The sequence below is a fragment of the Aquarana catesbeiana genome, linkage group LG06, assembly GCF_042186555.1.
Source record: "Aquarana catesbeiana isolate 2022-GZ linkage group LG06, ASM4218655v1, whole genome shotgun sequence".
NCBI classification, from domain to species: Eukaryota; Metazoa; Chordata; class Amphibia; order Anura; family Ranidae; genus Aquarana; species Aquarana catesbeiana.
Genome location: NC_133329.1, coordinates 30,840,848 through 30,857,236, shown reverse-complemented (window position 1 = coordinate 30,857,236; position 16,389 = coordinate 30,840,848). Strand labels below are relative to the sequence as shown.

Sequence of the window (16,389 nt, the reverse complement as noted above, 5' to 3'; positions counted from 1 at the left end):
ATGTGTCAGTATTTCATTACATATCCCTGTATGTTGCGGTCATTCAGGTGATTATCTAATAGTTTCTTGAAGCTATCAATGCTCCCCGCTGAGACCACCGCCTGTGGAAGGGAATTCCACATCCTTGCCACTCTTACAGTAAAGAACCCTCTACGTAGTTTAAGGTTAAACCTCTTTTCTTCCAATTGTAATGAGTGGCCACGAGTCTTATTAAACTCTCTTCTGCGAAAAAGTTTTATTCCTATTGTGGGGTCACCAGTACAGTATTTGTAAATTGAAATCATATCCCCTCTCAAGCGTCTCTTCTCCAGAGAGAATAAGTTCAGAGCTTGCAACCTTTTCTCATAACTAAGATCCTCCAGACCCTTTATTAGCTTTGTTGCCCTTCTTTGTACTCGCTCCATTTCCAGTACATCCCTCCTGAGGACTGGTGCCCAGAACTGGACAGCATACTCCAGGTGCGGCCGGACCAGAGTCTTGTAGAGCGGGAGAATTATCGTTTTATCTCTGGAATTGATCCCCCTTTTAATGCTTGCCAATATTCTGTTTGCTTTATTAGCAGCAGCTTGGCATTGCATGCCATTGCTGAGCCTATCATCTACTAGGACCCCCACGTCCTTTTCCATCCTAGATTCCCCTAGAGGTTCTCCCCCAGTGTATAGATTGCATTGATATTTTTGCCACCCAAATGCATTATTTTACATTTTTCTACATTGAACCTCATTTGCCATGTAGTCGCCCACCCCATTAATTTGTTCAGGTCTTTTTGCAAGATTTCCACATCCTGCGGATAAGTTATTGCCCTGCTTAGCTTAGTATCGTCTGCAAATACAGAGATTGAACTCTTTATCCCATCCTCCAGATCGTTTATGAACAAATTAAATAGGATTGGTCCCAGCACAGAACCCTGGGGAACCCCACTAGCCACCCCTGACCATTCTGAGTACTCCCCATTTATCACCACCCTCTGAACACGCCCTTGTAGCCAGTTTTCAATCCATGTACTCACCCTATGGTCCATGCCAACGCACCTTATTTTGTACAGTAAACGTTTATGGGGAACTGTGTCAAATGCTTTTGCAAAATCCAGATACACCACGTCTACGGGCCTTCCTTTATCTAGATGGCAACTCACCTCCTCATAGAAGGTTAATAGATTGGTTTGGCAAGGACGATTCTTCATGAATCCATGCTGATTACTGCTAATGATACCGTTCTCATTATTAAAATCTTGTATATAGTCCCTTATCATCCCCTCCAAGAGTTTACATACTATTGATGTTAGGCTAACTGGTCTGTAATTCCCAGGGATGTTTTTTGGGCCCTTTTTAAATATTGGTGCTACATTGGCTTTTCTCCAATCAGCTGGTACCATTCCAGTCAATAGACTGTCTGTAAAAATTAGGAACAATGGTCTGGCAATCACCTGACTGAGTTCCCTAAGTACCCTCGGATGCAAGCCATCTGGTCCCGGTGATTTATTAATGTTAAGTTTCTCAAGTCTAATTTTAATTCCGTCCTCTGTTAACCATGTAGGTGCTTCCTGTGTTGTGTCATGAGGATAAACACTGCAGTTTTGGTTACTGAAGCCCCCCGATTCACTTGTGAATACTGAGGAGAAGAATACATTCAATACCTTTGCCATCTCCCCATCCTTTGTAACCAGATGTCCTTCCTCATTCTTTGTGGGGCCAATATGGTCTGTCCTCCCTTTTTTACTGTTTACATACTTAAAGAATTTCTTGGGATTTTTTTTGCTCTCCTCTGCTATGTGTCTTTCATGTTCTATCTTAGCCGTCCTAATTGCACCCTTACATTTCTTATTGCATTCTTTATAAAGTCTGAATGCTGAGGATGATCCCTCAACCTTGTATTTTTTGAAGGCCTTCTCCTTTGCTTTTATATGCATTTTTACATTGGAGTTAAGCCATCCAGGATTTTTGTTCGCTCTTTTAAATTTATTACCCAATGGGATACATTGGCTAATGCCCTTATTTAATATGCTCTTAAAGCAAACCCATCTCTCCTCTGTATTCTTTGTTCCTAATATTTTATCCCAATTTATGCCTTTTAGCAAGGTTTGTAGTTTAGGGAAGTTGGCTCTTTTGAAATTCAGTGTCTTTGTGTTCCCTTCATGTTTCCTATTTGTGTGATTTATACTGAAACTAATTGACCTGTGATCGCTGTTACCTAAATTGCCCCGTATTTCCACATCTGTGATCAGGTCTGTATTGTTGGTAATCAGTAGATCCAGTAATGTTTTATTTCTAGTTGGTGCGTCTACCATCTGACCCATAAAATTGTCCTGCAAGACGTTAAGGAACTGGCGAGCCTTAAATGAATGCGAGGTTCCCTCCACCCAGTCTATGTCTGGATAATTAAAATCTCCCATTATGATAACACTTCCCATCCTTGCTGCTAATCCAATTTGTGATATGAGATCCGTCTCCACTTTCTCCCTCAGGTTAGGGGGCCTATAGCATACTCCCAGTATTATTTTCCCCTTAGCTTCATCTCTTTGGAGCTCTACCCATAAGGATTCCACCTCCTTTCTAGCTCCCTCAGTGATGTCATCTCTCACATTCACTTGTACATTATTTTTGATATATAGGCATACCCCTCCCCCTTTTTTACCCTCTCTATCCTTGCGGTATAGGGTATACCCTTGAATGTTTGCCAGCCAATCATGAGAGCTGTTGAACCAGATCTCTGAAATTCCCACAAAATCCAAATCCTCCTTGTACAACAGCATCTCTAGTTCACCCATCTTGTCCGCCATGCTCCTGGCATTGGTGAACATTCCACATAGTTTAGACCGGTCGCATATTGTCCTCGTATTGGGTGTTTCAAGATTGCAACTAGGACTTGCTACTGTACTCACCTTGTGTTTTTGTGCTTTGGTTAACCTACCACTAATGCCCCCAATTCCACGCTGGCTATCACTGTCTCTGGACCCTCCCCCTCATCGCCTAGTTTAAGAACCCCTCTAACTTTTTGGCCATCTTCATTCCCAGCAGATCTGCACCCTCCTCATTTAGGTGCAGTCTGTCCCTTCTATAGTACCGGTTACCGACTGAGAAGTCGGCCCAGTCCTCCAGGAACCCAAACCCCTCCTTACTACACCAGATCTTCAGCCACTTGTTTACTTCCCTAATCTCCCTCTTCCTTTCTGGTGTGGCTCGATGTACTGGTAGTATTCCTGAGAACACTACCTAGGAGGTCCTTTTCCTCAATTTAGCACCTAAGTCCCTAAAATCGTTCTTTAGGACACTCCATCTGCCTCTGACTTTGTCATTGGTGCCAACGTGCACCATGACAGCCGGGTCTTCCCCAGCCCCTCCCAGTAATCTGTCCACAAGATCCGTGATGTGCCGAACCCGAGCGCCCGGTAGACAACATACTGTTCGGCGCTTCAGGTCTTGGTTACAGATTGCCCTCTCTGTCCTTCTAAGAATTGAGTCCCCTACCACCACAATCTGTCTTTCCTTTCCCTTTGCTGCCCCCCCACTCTCACTGGAGGAGTTCTTCCCCTGGCAGCTAGGAGAGTCCCTCATCTCCAGCAGTGCTGGTCCCTGACTGGTTTCACCAATGTCACTCAATGGAGCGTACTTATTGGGATGCTCCAGTCCTGGATCGGCCTCTCTGGCACTTCCCCCTCTACCCCTCCTGACTGTCACCCATCTACTCTTTGCTAGTGCCTGCACCTCTTTGTCTCCACCCGCCTCTGTGCTGGCCCCTGCCGTGTACGTTCCTGGCTCACCTTTAGTATGGAGGGACTTCTCAGTGCTGACAGTTGCTTCCCCAGATTCAGAACCTGGGCTTCCAGGGAAACAATGTGCTTACATTTTGCACAGCAGTATTCGCCCTCGATCGGATGATCAAGGAACGCATACATGCGGCAAGATGTACAAAGTGTCGACTCTCCACACCCACCGGGCATCGTACCTATTAAATATAGTGAGGATTTGGGGATTTTACCCTGTCCAAATTACCTAACAGCTAGCTTCCTGGCACTAATACTCAAGACAATACACAGGTACACAACAAGACAATACACAGGTACTCACAGACCTATGTGCACTCGCAATACACAAGTATACAGTACACGATACACAAGTACTAACGATCCACACACACTACTCAGACAACACTCAGATACTCACACTACACAGGTACTATGACCCCTGTTATAACTTCCTGTTTTAAACTCTGGTTTTTAACTCCCACTTATACCAGCTCCACTTACACAGAGTTCCACAGCCTCAGACTGAGCACGCTCAGACTGAGTCCTACAACCAGTTAAATAGGCACCTGTGAGCAATTAACCACCCCCCTAGATAGACTGATGGAACCAGAGAAAAAAAAAAAAAAAAAAAGCTATTTAAAAAGTGACAGCAAAAGGCAAATTAAGAACTAAAAGGAAAAGCCCCAAAAATGCAACCCAGCAAACAAACAGCAAGCAAACAGAAAGCAAACAGCAAACAAACAAAAAGCAAACAAACAGCAAGCAAACAGCAAACAAACAAACAGCAAACAGCAAACAAACAAACAGCAAACAAACAGCAAACAAACAGCAAGCAAACAGCAAGCAAACAGCAAGCAAACAGAAAGCAAACAGCAAACAAACAAACAGCAAACAAACAGCAAACAAACAGCAAACAAACAGCAAGACTTGCACACTCTAACTCTGGTTTTTTAACTCCCACTTATACCAGCTCCACTTACACCAAGTTCCACAGCCTCAGACTGAGCACGATGATTCCTTTAAAGTTCTTTAAAAAGATCAATCCGTGCAGAAATATATTGCAAAGGTGATGAAAGTCCTGTGCCTTCACTCACCAGCTATTCATGTAAAGATCGCCTATCTGCATGGATTGCACTTTTAAAGAACTTTATCTGCACGGATGGCTCTTTAACTACTTAAAGTGGTTGTATACCCGCAGAAAAAAAAAAACTTGTAAGGCAAAGGCACAATGAGCTACTGTAGTATGCACCGCATACTAGCTCATTATGAAATACTTACCTTAGGACTAGGCATCGGTATCTAATCCCGGTCCACGCCGAGGGAGTTGACATTTTGCCCTCGTGTGTCTTCCAGGTTTGCGGCTCCGGCACTGTGAGTGTCCAAAGCCACGATGACGTCACTCCCAGGTGCGCGGGAGTCTTCTTCCCGGCAAGGTTTGGCAACGTCTGCCGGACATTCAGCCGGGCATTCACAGCGAATGCGCCGCTGACGTCAGTGGCTGCATCCAAAGTGAATATATTAATTTTACCTACAGGTAAGCCTTATTATAGGCTTACCTGTTGGTAAATATAAAAAAAATGGGTATACAACTGCTTTAACCACTTGCCGACCAGCCGCCGCAGTTTTACTGCGGCAGAATGGCACGGCTGGGCGTAACTACGTTATGTAACGTCACTTCGCCCTGTGGCTATTAGGGCGGCGCACGCACCCGCTGTTCGCCCCCGGAGCCAATGCGAGTGCCCGGCAGTCGCGATCTCTGCCAGGCTCCCGCAATTGCTGGTGACACACCTAGAACCGGGATCTGTGTGTGTAAACACACAGTTTCTGGTTCTCTGAGGGGAGAAGAGACTGATCGTGTGTTCATACAAATTAGGAACAGCGATCTCTCATCTCCCCTAGACAGTCCCATCCCCCTTCAGTTAGAACACAGAGAGGGAACACAGTTAACCCCTTGATCACCCCCTAGTGTTAACCCCTTCCCTGCCAGTGACATTTTTACAGTAATCAGTGCATTTTTATAGCACTGATCACTGTATAAATGCCAATGGTCCCAAAAATGTGTCAAAAGTGTCCAATGTGTCCGCCATAATGTCACAGTCCCAATAAAAATCGCAGATCACCACCATTATTAGTAAAAAAAAAAAATACTAATAAAAAATTCTATAAAATTATCCCCTATTTTGTAGAGGCTATAACTTTTGTGTAAACCAATCAATATACTCTTATTGCGTTTTTTTTTTTTTTTTACCAAAAATATGTAGAAGAATACATATTGGCCTAAACTGAGGAAAAAAATAGTTTTTTATATATTTTTGGGGGATATTTATTATAACAAAAATGAAAAAATATTGCTTTTTTTTTCAAAAGTGTTGCTCTTTTTTTGTTTATAGCGCAAAAAATAAAAACCACAGAGGTGATCAAATACCACCAAAAGAAAGCTCTATTTGTGGGGGAAAAAAAAGCCGTCAATTTTCTTTGGGTGCAGTGTGGCAATTGCTAGTAAAGTGACGCAGTGCTGAATTGCAAAACATGCTCTGGTCAGGAAGGGGGTAAAGTCTTCCGTGGCTGAAGCGGTTAAGGACCAGGCCTATTTCTTAGACTTAGTGTTTACAAGTTAAAATTATTTTTTTTTTGCTAGAGAATTACTTAGAACCCCCAAACATTATATATATTTTTTCTAACATGCTAGAGAATAAAATTGTGGTCGTTGCAATACTTTCTGTCACACCATATTTGCGCAGCGGTCTTACAAGTGCACTTTTTTTGGAAAAAGTACACTTTATTGCATAAAAAATTAAGACAACTGTAAAGTTAGCCCAATTTTTTTTTTTTTTTTATATTGTGAAAGATAATGTTATGCTGAGTAAATTCATGCCCAACATGTCACGCTTCAAAATTACGCCTGCTCGTGGAATGGCGACAAACTCTTAAAAATCTCCATAGGCGATGCTTAAAAATTTCTACAGGTTACCAGTTTTGAGTTACAGAGGAGGTCTAGGGCTAGAATTATTGCTTTCGCTCTAACAATCGCAGCGATACCTCCAATGTGTGGTTTGAACACCGTTTTCATATGCGGGCGCTACTCACGTATGCGTTCGCTTCTGCGCGCGAGCTCGTTGGGATAAAAAAAAATTCTCCTTTAAGAGCATTGGGCGGAAGTGGCATTTGACATTGCTTCTGCCCTCCAATGCTATGGAGCCGAACAGGGGCCATCGTCCCCTCACTCGGCAACCAGGCAGTGAGGGGAGCAGATGCAATTGTCTCCGCCGCTACCAGCGGATGCAATCATCTCCGCCGCTATGGCGGAGACGATCGCAGTGCGGCGGTAGGGGGTGGGCACCTCTTCTGCCACTGATAAATAGGATCTTGCGGCGAATCCACCGCAGAGACCACTTTTATCCTAAAGAGAAACGCACGCTGTTCCCGAAAATACCAGGGTTATGGCAGCTAGCTACTGCCATAACCCCGGTATTTAGCGTCAAAGTACTGATGTACGGGTATGGTAATTTGCGTGAAGTGGTTAAAGGAATCATCACGATATTGAAGAATCACAGCACTATACAGTATAAACTCTTATTGTTATGCTTTGTCATTTGTTATAGCAGATATTGTTGATTATATGGTAGATATTGTAGAATATTTTTGAATGATTCTATATATTTTACTGAGCACAGACAGCAGGAGAGCATAGTCAGTGCTCTACCAGGGTCCAATGCTTCCACTAAAAGATATAGTTCCAATAGCAATAATAATCATTTTAAATTAGTATTTGAATTAGTTTAGTTAATTTTTGTGTGTGTTTTTTTTTTTTTTTGCGTGTGTATTTGTTCGTTATTGTACACCGTTGCTTTATAATCTTGACTTTGCAGATGGCTTTATTCAATTTAGGGTTTCTTGGACAACACCTTTCTTTTCATCCTGTCCCAGAATATGGAGTATGATTTTCTGCATCACAGTGTCTGGGAGAGAGTTTAGGGATGGGCAACTAAATCTAAGGGATATATAAAAAAAAAGTGACACTTTCTGAAAAATGTTCCAAAAGCAACAAATTATATTAGTATAAATATGATTAATAAATAAAAGGAGAGGATTTGGTTAATGACTTTGAATGGATTGCCCTTGGGGTTTTTTTATCCTCCTGTGTGGCAAATTTAACAATAGATGCCAGGCAGGGAGGTTGGCTTCCTGTGGACCAAAACTACTGATGTTAGAGGTTAAATGTAATAGACACAGGGGCGGACTGACCATTGAGCCACTAGGGCACTGCCCGAGGGCCCTGGGCTACTAGGGGGTCCCATCAGGGTTGTCAGCCTCAGTAAAACCAGGGACAGTGTGTATAAATCTGTGTTTTTTTTACATCTGTCTGTGTATACTGTGTGTACATGTATGTGTATACTGTGTGATTGTATACTGTGTGTGTGTGTGTGTATACTGTGTGGCCCCATAATCTCTGATTGCCTGGGGGCCCCATAATCTCCTATTGCCCGGGGGCCCCATGAGTTATCAGTCCGTCCCTGAATAGACATCTGTCTTTTGTCACCTTAAGCATAAAGCTATCCTTTTCCTGATGAGTCAGCTTTGTGAACTGAGCCTTGTACATAAGGTTTCTGGAAACCTTTCCTTACATTAATAGGATTATTTCCATAATTCAGATAACGTTCATAGAGATTCAAATAAGAAGATTCTTTTGATTATTTCCTCTAGTTGTGGTAGATATTTTTGACACAATTTTACATAAATGGTTGAGGATAATAGACTTCAAGATTAGCATCACTGAAGTTGAACTCCTGGTTCCAGGTTCCCCCTCTGACTGGACCTCCTTTTCCACCTGGAGTTCCCTTCCAGCAATATTTTACTATATTTCTTTTTCTTTCAACTCACTCTTTTTGGGTATCTTCAGGCCAACCACATGATATAAAGGGTCCTCTTTCTCTTCAGGTCTTCTCCTGGGCAGTTTTTAATTACGTAGACATGACAACATTAGCACCCCTCGCTGCATTTTTTCCTTGTGAATGAAGTACTATGGTGATGCACTCCATTCACAAGTTTATCTCAGTCTTCTAGTTAGAATGAGGTTGGGTGTCAATTAAATCAGAAGACTGAGAACATCTTTTTTTACAAAAAAGCAATTACTGAGGGGGACAAGAGAGGAGGTGTGTATTGCAGGCTGAGCTCCATTTTGTATTTTAAACACTGCCTGGGGAACATTAATTGTAATAAAATGAAAGTTAGTTGGGTTTGGTGTTGAATATATGTGGCTGAAATTTGTGTCATCAAAATCTCTTACATAGTATCAGTCCTGAGGATTTTTATCTGCTGAAAGATGACATATCAATTAATATAGGTTCATTTTTTGTGTTATTTATGTATATATTTAATTATGAAAGCTAAGAAAAATATTTTTTTTAAATTTTTGCTTGTGTCATCTGCAGATTATTCAGTGTGCGGTTCCCCCTTGGTGTCCAATCGGATAGTTGGTGGTACAAGTTCCTTGGATGGGGCGTGGCCCTGGCAGGTCGCTGTTATAGATACAGAATCAAATAAAGAATATTTATGTGGAGGCTCCCTGATCTCACCGGAGTGGGTTATGACGGCAGCGCATTGCATCAACTAGTGAGTATAACATGTTACCTTTATAAACCAATTCTTCCATCAGACACCAATCATTCTGCTTTTGTAAAAATGTTTCTAAAAAAACATGGACGTGTTTATTAAACCAGTGTTCATCTTTTATAAAGTGTCCACTTTAAAACTGCCAAGTGTGCCTCATTGATCATCAGTAGGGATGAGCCGAACACCCCCTGGTTCGGTTCGCACCAGAACCTGCGAACGGACCGAAAATTCGCACGAACATTAGAACCCCATTGACGTCTATGGGACTTGAACGTTTGAAATCAAAAGTGCTCATTTTAAAGGCTAATTTGCATGGTATTGTCCTAAAAAGGGTTTGGGGACCCGGCTCCTACCCCAGGGGACATGTATCAATGCAAAAAAAACTTTTAAAAACGGCCGTTTTTTCGGGAGCAGTGATTTTAATGATGCTTAAAGTAAAAAAAAAAAAAAAGTGAAATATTCCTTTAAATATTGTACCTGAGGGGTGTCTATAGTATGCCTGTAAAGTGGCGCGTGTTTCCCGTGTTTAGAACAGTCCCTGCACCAAATGTCATTTTTAAAGGAAAAAATCTCATTTAAAACTGCTTGCGGGTTTAATGTAATGTCGGGTCCTGGCAATATGGATGAAAATCAGTGAGACAAACGGCATGGGTACCCCCCAGTCCATTACCAGGCCCTTTGGGTCTTGTATGGATATTAAGGGGAACCCCGCACCCAAATTAAAATAAGGAAAGGTGTGGGGCCACCGGGCCCTGTATACTCTGAACAGCAGTATACAGGCGGTGCAAACAAGACAGGGACTGTAGGTTTGTTGTTAAGTAGAATCTGTTTGTCATTTTGAATGGGTACATGTTTAGCTCCAGCCAAAAAATTTTTTTAAGCTTTTTGGAAAACATAGGGAAGGGTTATCACCCCTGTGACATTTGTTTTGCTGTCTTTCCTCCTCTTTAGAAGATTTCACCTCACTTTTTGTCTCAATGACAAATGTTTTTAGAAAATTTGGGGTTTTTTGTGGAACAAGGATTGGAAAGCATCAGTAGAAAGGAGAAATGTTTTTCCCATATTAACTCTTACAGGAGAGAATTTCCCTTCCTAGGGGTAGATTTCATCTCACTTCCTGTTGTCTCCTTCCGTTTGCAAGTAGGAGTCGTTTGTAAGTTAGATGTTTGAAAGTAGGGGCCTGCCCTATATACTCAGCAGAAATTTGGCCCTTAGGTGTTGTTGTGGCCACAACAACGTAAGCCCTCACAGGGCCCTGCTGTGAAATATTAGATCAAGAATTGTAATTACATGCCCCTGTTGAACAGGGGCAGAAAAATTAGGCCTTTGGTGGTGGTGGTGGTGGTGCTGGTGACACAACACTGCAAAGTATTGCATCAAAAATTGTAATTACACGCCCATGTTAAACAGGGGCAGAAAAATTGGGCCTTAGGCACTGGTGCTGGTGCCACAATACTGCAACCCCTCACAGACACTCTAGTTGGAACGCAGGAACGAGCCCTGCTGCAAAGTATTGCATCAAAAATTGTAATCACACGCCCCTGTTAAACAGGAGCCGAAAAATTATGCCTTAGGCACTGGTGGTGGCGCCCAGAACCAAAAATGTTCTTTCAAGCTATCAGCGTGATGATTGAGGAGGAAGAGGATAATTACTCAGGGATAGTCACTCAGCATCAGCATAGGCAGTCTTTGAAGGGATCTGAGATTTTAAAAAAAATTATTCGGTTACATCAGCATCAGGTGCTTGGTAGCTGGTGGTGATCCAAGACTGATTCATTTTTATGAAGGTCAGTCGATCGACCGAGTCGGTGGACAGACGCACCCTGTGATCGGTTACCACGCCTCCAGCAGCACTGAATGTGCGTTTCGAAAGAACGCTGGATGCAGGACAGGCCAGTAGCTCAATTGCATACTGTGCAAGCTCTGGCCAGTGATCCATCCTCAAGACCCAGTAACCCAGAGGATTTTCGGTGGGAAAGGTGTCCAAGTCTGATCTTGCCCCTAGGTATTCCTGCACCATGTAAAACAGACGCTGGCGATGGTTGCTGGAACCGATCATACCTTGGGGCTGCGGACCAAAAAATTGTCTGAATGCATCGGTCAGACGCCCACCTTCTCCACCGCTCCTTCTTTGACTGACCGAAGCCTCAGCAACACGTTGTCCAGAAACAGGAGTTTGTAACCTCCCAGTCTCTGGGAACGAGTTGCACAGACCTTTCTGCAAGGCCTTCTGAAGATGTTTCATCCTCTGCTCCCTCTGCGATGGCAAGATAAGGTCCGCAACCTTACCCTTGTAACGTGGATCAAGGAGGGTTGCCAGCCAGTATTGGTCCTTCTCCTTGATACCACGAATACGAGGATCCTTACGCAGGCTTTGCAGGATCAGGGAGGCCATGCAGCGTAGGTTTGCTGAGGCATTCGGTCTGGAGTCCTCTGGGTCACTAAGGACGACATGGTCCACAGCCACCTCCTCCCAGCCACGTACAAGTCCATGTGTTTCTTGGGACTGATCCCTTAAAGACTGCTGCTGATGCTGAGTGCCAGGCTCCACCTCCATACTGACGCAATCTTCCTCCTCCTCCTCCTCGTCCTCTTCCTGTGTGATCGGCGGGCACGCAGGAACACTGTCTGGATAAAGGGGGCCTTGAGAGCTAAGGAAGTCCTCCTCTTCCTGCCTCTGTTCTGCCTCAAGTGCCCTGTCCATTATTCCACGCAGCGTGTGCTCCAACAGGTGGACAAGGGGGACAGTGTCACTGATGCATGCACTGTCACTGCTCACCATCCTCGTGGCCTCCTCAAATGGTGACAGGACAGTGCATGCATCCCTGATCATGGCCCACTGGCGTGGGGAAAAAAAAACAAGCTCCCCTGACCCTGTCCTGGTGCCATAGTCACACAGGTACTCATTGATGGCCCTCTGCTGCGTGTGCAGCCGCTGCAGCATGGCCAACGTTGAGTTACACCTGGTGGGCATGTCACAGATTAGGTGGTTCTTGGGCAGGTTAAACTCCTTTTGGAGGTCTGTCAGCCAAGCACTGGCATTATATGACCGGCGGAAATGCACACAGACTTTCCTGGCCTGCCTCAGGACATCCTGTAAGCCAGGGTACCTGCCCAAGAACTGCTGCACCACCAAGTTAAGGACGTGAGCCAAACAGGGCACATGGGTCATTTGTCCATGTCGGAGGGCAGAGAGGAGGTTGGTGCCATTGTCACAAACCACCATTCCTGCCTTAAGTTGGTGTGGTGTCAACCACCTCTGAACGTGCCCCTGCAGAGCTGACAGAACCTCTGCCCCAGTGTGGCTCCTGTCCCCCAAGCACACCAGCTCAAGCACCGCATGGCATCTTTTGGCCTGCGTACTTGCGTAGCCCCTTGAACGGCTACGGAGCACCGCTGGTTCCAAGGACAAAGCGCAGGAAGAGGCCATGGAGGAAGAAGAAGAGGAGGGGGTGGAGGAGAGAGGTGTGTCACAATCATTAGCATTTTGGAGGCATGGTGGCGGAACAACCTCCAACACTACTGCACCTTGTCCTGCATTCTTCCCAGCTGCCAGCAGAGTCACCCAATGCGCCGTGAAACTTAAGTAACGTCCCTGTCCATGCCTGCTGGACCATGAGTCAGCGGTAATATGCACCTTACCGCTGACCGCCCTGTCCAGCGAGGCATGGACATTGCCTTCCACATGCCGGTAGAGAGCTGGAATCGCCTTCCGTGAGAAAAAGTGGCGTTTAGGTACCTGCCACTGAGGAACCACACATTCCACAAACTCACGGAAGGGGGCAGAGTCTACCAACTGAAAAGGCAGCAGATGAAGTGCTAGCAATTTTGCCAAGCTAGCATTCAACCGCTGGGCATGTGGATGGCTGGGAGCAAACTTCTTTTGGCGGTGCAGCAGCTGGGGCAGGGAAATTTGCCTGGTACAATCTGACGTCGGTGTACCAAAAGCAGATTGCCCACAAGTACTTGGCTGTGACACACCTAATTCTACACCTTCATTCCTCTCAGTGCAGGTCTCAGAGAGAACTGAAGGTATAGTGGGGTTGGAAATCTCAGCTGATGAGGAGCAAGGAGAGGTCCTCTTTGTTCTTTGGTGTGGGTCTTTTAGATACGCTTGCCAATGAACTGCATGGCAGGTCAACATATGTCTGGTCAAGCATGTGGTACCCAAGCGGGAGATGTTTTGGCCACGCGAGATACGCTTGAGACATATGTTGCAAATAGCAGCGGTGCGATCTGATGCACTCGTCTCAAAAAAGGCCCACACCAAAGAACTTTTTGAATAACGCGCAGAGACTGCAGCGCCCTGCACATGTCGAGCTTTGGGGTGTGATGCAGTCAATGTGCTGCCCTTAGGCTGGCCCCTGGAGGGCATCCTGCCTCGTTGGTGATGTGCCGCCTCCTCCTCCTCCTCCTCCTCCTCTCTCCTATCAGGCACCCACATTGAGTCAGTGACCTCATCATCCCCTCCCTCCTCATCACTGGAGCAAACCTGGCAGTATGCTGCAGCAGGGAGAGCATGCTGTCCTTCTTGGGCACCCCCTCTGTCCGTGCTCATGTTACTGCCTTCATCAAGCTCAGTATCATCATCAGAGTCTTCCAAACGCTGGGCATCCTCCTGGAGCATGTACCCAACACTGTGGTCAAACAGTTCGAGGGACTCCTCAGGAGGACATGGTGGGGCTAGGGAAGGAGTCACTGATGACATTGAGCCGAGGGAAGAGGCCGCTGCTTTGCCAGACAAAGTACCCTGGGCATGGGTGAGAGAGGATGAGGAGGATGAGGATGGCTTGGTCATCCACTCGACCAAGTCTTCCGCATGTTGCGGCTCAACACGGCCAGCTGCCGAAAAAAAGCCCAAGCGTGTCCCACGGCCACGTGCTGATGAGGATGCACCGTCTCCACGACCAGCACTAGACACAGAGTATGCTTGCCCTCTCTTATTGGCTTGTGACTGTCTGCCTCTCCTTCTTGGCCTTTCGGACATACTAATGGCCTGTAGCTGCACTAAGCTGGGATATGTATATATAGCAAAATCAACTGCCTGCCTGTAGTATGAGAACACCACCAACCTTCTACAGGTAGCTTTAGCTGAACACTGTGAGGTGGACGCACCCCACTAACTTGTAGGTTTAGCTGAACACTGTGAGCAGGACGCACCCCACTAACTTGTAGGTTTAGCTGAACACTGTGAGCAGGACGCACCTCACTAACTTGTAGGTTTAGCTGAACACTGTGAGCAGGGCGCACTGCACTAACTGTAAATAGTCTAGCTGCCTGACTGTGGTACTAATAGGATCAAAAGAACACCAGTAATTTTCTTCAGGTAGCTGTATATACTGTAACAAGACAAGCCTGCCTGTCAGTAAGAAGATAACAAGAACGGATCTAGCTGAACACTGTGAGCAGGACGCACTGCACTAACTTGTAGGTTTAGCTGAACACTGTGAACACCAAAGAGCCCATTAATGAGTGCTAATATTGGACCCCTCATTCAGCTATTGAGTTCATAGGCTTATTCACTGTGAATAGATAAACACAAGTGAAGAGTAGCCTTTACAATACCCTAAACTAGGGATGAGCTTCGTGTTCGAGTCGAACCCATGTTCGACTCGAACATCGGCTGTTCGATCGTTCGCCGAATTGCGAACGATATGGGACGTTCGCGCCAAATTCGTGTGGCGCGTCACGGCCCATAATTCACTGCGGCTCCGCAGTGCATTGCTTGCTGATGATTGGCCAAGCATGCACTATGACCCGCATGCTTGGCCAATCACAGCGCCGCCTTAACAGAGAGCCATAATTGGCCAAAGCCAAGGAGGCTTTGGCCAATTATGGCTCAGGGGATTTAGTACACGCCCCACACTATATAAGGCCGCCTGCACGGCGGCCCTGTGCAGTGTGTTCCGGTGTGCTTAGAGAGAGAGAGAGACAGTGTCATTTCATTTGAGTTAGCTAGATTAGGCAGGACAGTCAGTCAGTTAGCTGCACTTAAAGTGTATTGTGTATATATATGCATCCCAGGTGTTGCATATATATATATATATATATATATATACACTGTATTCAGTTTAGCTAGATCCGTTCCTGTTATCTTCTAGACTATTTACATTTAGTGCAGTGCGTCCTGCTCACAGTGTTCAGCTAGATTTGTTCCTGTTATATTCCTACTGACAGGCAGGCTTGTCTTGTTACAGTATTTTGAAGAAAATTACTGGTGTTCTTTTGATCCTATTAGTACCACAATCAGGCAGCTAGACTATTTACATTTAGTGCAGTGCGTCCTGCTCACAGTGTTCAGCTAGATCCGTTCCTGTTATCTTCTTACTGACAGGCAGGCTTGTCTTGTTACAGTATTTTAAAGAAAATTACTGGTGTTCTTTTCATCCTATTAGTACCACAGTCAGGCAGCTAGACTATTTACAGTTAGTGCAGTGCGTCCTGCTCACAGTGTTCAGCTAAACCTACAAGTTAGTGGGGTGCGTCCACCTCACAGTGTTCAGCTAAACCTACAAGCTAGTGGGGTGCGTCCTGCTCACAGTGTTCAGCTAGATCCGTTTCTGTTATCTTCTTACTGACAGGCAGGCTTGTCTTGTTACAGTAAATACAGCTACCTGAAGAAAATTGCTGGTGTTCTTTTGATCCTATTAGTACCACAGTCAGGCAGCTAGACTATTTACAGTTAGTGCAGTGCGTCCTGCTCACAGTGTTCTGCTAAACCTACAAGTTAGTGGGGTGCGTCCTGCTCACAGTGTTCAACTAAACCTACAAGTTAGTGGGGTGCGTCCACCTCACAGTGTTCAGCTAAACCTACAAGCTAGTGGGGTGCGTCCTGCTCACAGTGTTCAGCTAGATCTGTTCCTGTTATCTTCTTACTGACAGGCAGGCTTGTCTTGTTACAGTAAATACAGCTACGTGAAGAAAATTGCTGGTGTTCTTTTGATCCTATTAGTACCACAGTCAGGCAGCTAGACTATTTACAGTTAGTGCAGTGCGTCCTGCTCACAGTGTTCTGCTAAACCTACAAGTTA

At 45.1% G+C, this 16,389-nt stretch overlaps 2 protein-coding genes across 2 annotated transcripts in view; both read left to right on the top strand.

The window, feature by feature from the left end:
- The window catches only part of LOC141147933 (transmembrane protease serine 9-like), a 441,310-nt gene that overhangs the window by 12,352 nt on the left and 412,569 nt on the right, over nucleotides 1-16,389 (top strand). The window lies entirely within an intron of this gene.
- The window catches only part of LOC141147353 (serine protease 33-like), a 37,403-nt gene continuing 30,139 nt past the window's right edge, over nucleotides 9,126-16,389 (top strand). Inside the window, exon 1 of the mRNA XM_073634593.1 lies at nucleotides 9,126-9,358. Within this exon, the coding sequence (XP_073490694.1) occupies nucleotides 9,126-9,358 (233 nt within the window). The remainder of the gene's footprint in view (nucleotides 9,359-16,389) is intronic.